Source organism: Gavialis gangeticus, unplaced genomic scaffold (genome assembly GCF_001723915.1).
Source record: "Gavialis gangeticus isolate Ggan-Ray unplaced genomic scaffold, GavGan_comp1, whole genome shotgun sequence".
NCBI lineage: Eukaryota > Metazoa > Chordata > Crocodylia > Gavialidae > Gavialis > Gavialis gangeticus.
In genome coordinates this window covers 18,915,653-18,917,441 of record NW_017729009.1, presented here as the reverse complement: position 1 = coordinate 18,917,441, position 1,789 = coordinate 18,915,653, and the positions used below count along the sequence as shown (strand labels likewise).

At 44.4% G+C, this 1,789-nt stretch overlaps 1 protein-coding gene across 1 annotated transcript in view; it reads right to left on the bottom strand.

Annotated features, from left to right (window-relative positions):
- Positions 1 to 1,705: 1,705 nt before the first annotated feature.
- The window catches only part of ANKRD60 (ankyrin repeat domain 60), a 21,399-nt gene continuing 21,315 nt past the window's right edge, over positions 1,706 to 1,789 (bottom strand). The window contains exon 6 of the mRNA XM_019509764.1: positions 1,706 to 1,764. Within this exon, the coding sequence (XP_019365309.1) occupies positions 1,706 to 1,764 (59 nt within the window). The remainder of the gene's footprint in view (positions 1,765 to 1,789) is intronic.

Here is a 1,789-nt window from a genome sequence, read left to right as displayed (position 1 = left end):
ATCAAAGCCATTGACTACTACTCTGAGTCCAATGATGCAGCCAGTTTTCTAACCACCTTACAGTACAGGAATATTTGTGCTTCATTTTGATGGCGCTACCCCTGCAATTTCAAAAAGAAAAGATTTGAATTTTCCAATTGTTGCTGAAATTTTTCATTTCAAAACTTCATTAAAATAATGCATTTCAATGTTTTCCTAACTTTTGCATTCCCTTTCTTAATGGTTTTCAATAGAAACAATGCCAACAGCTGTTTTAGATTATAGAGTATTAAATGCAACCGGGTACCACACAGAAAAGAACATACCAAATTTCTCTGAAAATTCCCCCAGCATCCTAAGTATTGTGAATAGAGATGGACGTGAATCCAAATCCAGCATCAAGTCCCACCACCAAACTTGGGGTGTTTGGATAACTATTCAACTGTACTCTACTTCTCTGTACCTGTACTCTACTCCTTTATGAGCTGAGTTAAATTCTCTGAACCATGGATACTAACCATCAGCACCTCCCCTCCCCAAGAAAAACACAGCAAACCTTGCATTCAGGCTGAATCTGAGCAGCTTCCAGGCTCACTATGAACATTTGCACTGCTCTGTTTGTGGAGTTAAGTCACTCAAGCTGAACTAACTGCTTGGCCTCTGTGCACACATAGCAAAAGTGAGGAAAGCCACCATTTTAGGTTCTTTTTTTTTTTTTAATTGTTTTGGAATGGAGAGACAGAAGGGGATTATATCAACGGGCCTTTGTAACTGTGGAGTCCAGGGAATAAGCAAAAGAGAAGGAAATATGGTCTTTCAGTTAGAGCTGTGAGCCAGAACACCTGGTTTCTATTCCCTGCTCTACCACTGATTTACCATGTGACCTTACTGCAACTCATTTGGGCCCAGGTACACACATCACTTAGTCATGTAGCGATATGAAAATCTGGGAGAAGTCTAGAGGCAGTGAGTCGGACTTCCGTGTTTCTGTAACTTATACCCTCCAGTCCCTGAACATGTGAATTATTCCAATTCAAACTCACTTCTGAATTGGGCTTTTTGCCTTACAGTTTCCCATCTGCACCCTGTGCACCCCATTGGGTTGTAGCGTGGCTCAATGCAATGGTGGGATATGAGGCATAAGCAAAATACGTGCCCTAGAAATGCAATAACGAAAGGAACGTGACCAACGTTGTAACCCGTGCTCGGATAGGTAGCCTCACAGATGTCAGCTTTGCTGAGCAACCACACTGGTCTCAGGATCTGTGGGAACTGGAAGGTACAGTTACCGCCCGAAGAAATATGTTTAAGAGACCAGCAAGAGACAAGCACTGCATTGTCTGCTATTATTATTCAAGGACTAAAAAATGCAACCATTGTCTCCCCAGTCAGTTTCCGGGATAGTGGCTTTCTTTACAAACCAACCCTGAAGGGTCAGCCTTGCACCAGGACGGAGCATGGCGGCCGTTCCAACCTCCTCTCCCCCCAGCCCTCTCTTCCGTCTCTCTCTCTCCTTTTCCGTGCAGTGCCTCCAGGCTGCCGTCTGACATCAAACTAATCTGTCCTGCTGAGAGAGCCGCACAGCCCCGTGCTCCAGCCTGACCTAAACCTGACAATGCCTTCTCACTTCTCCCAGACAGAAAACACCCCCTCCTCCTTCCCTGGTGAAGTGAGAGACGGTTAATGCGTTTACTCCTCGCTGGGGAGCGAGATGAACTCAGCTGCGCTAGTGAATCTTCTTTCCTTGCTGACATGCATCAGACACAACACTCTCATCCTTAAAAGCTGGAACAAAAAAAAAAAAAAAAAA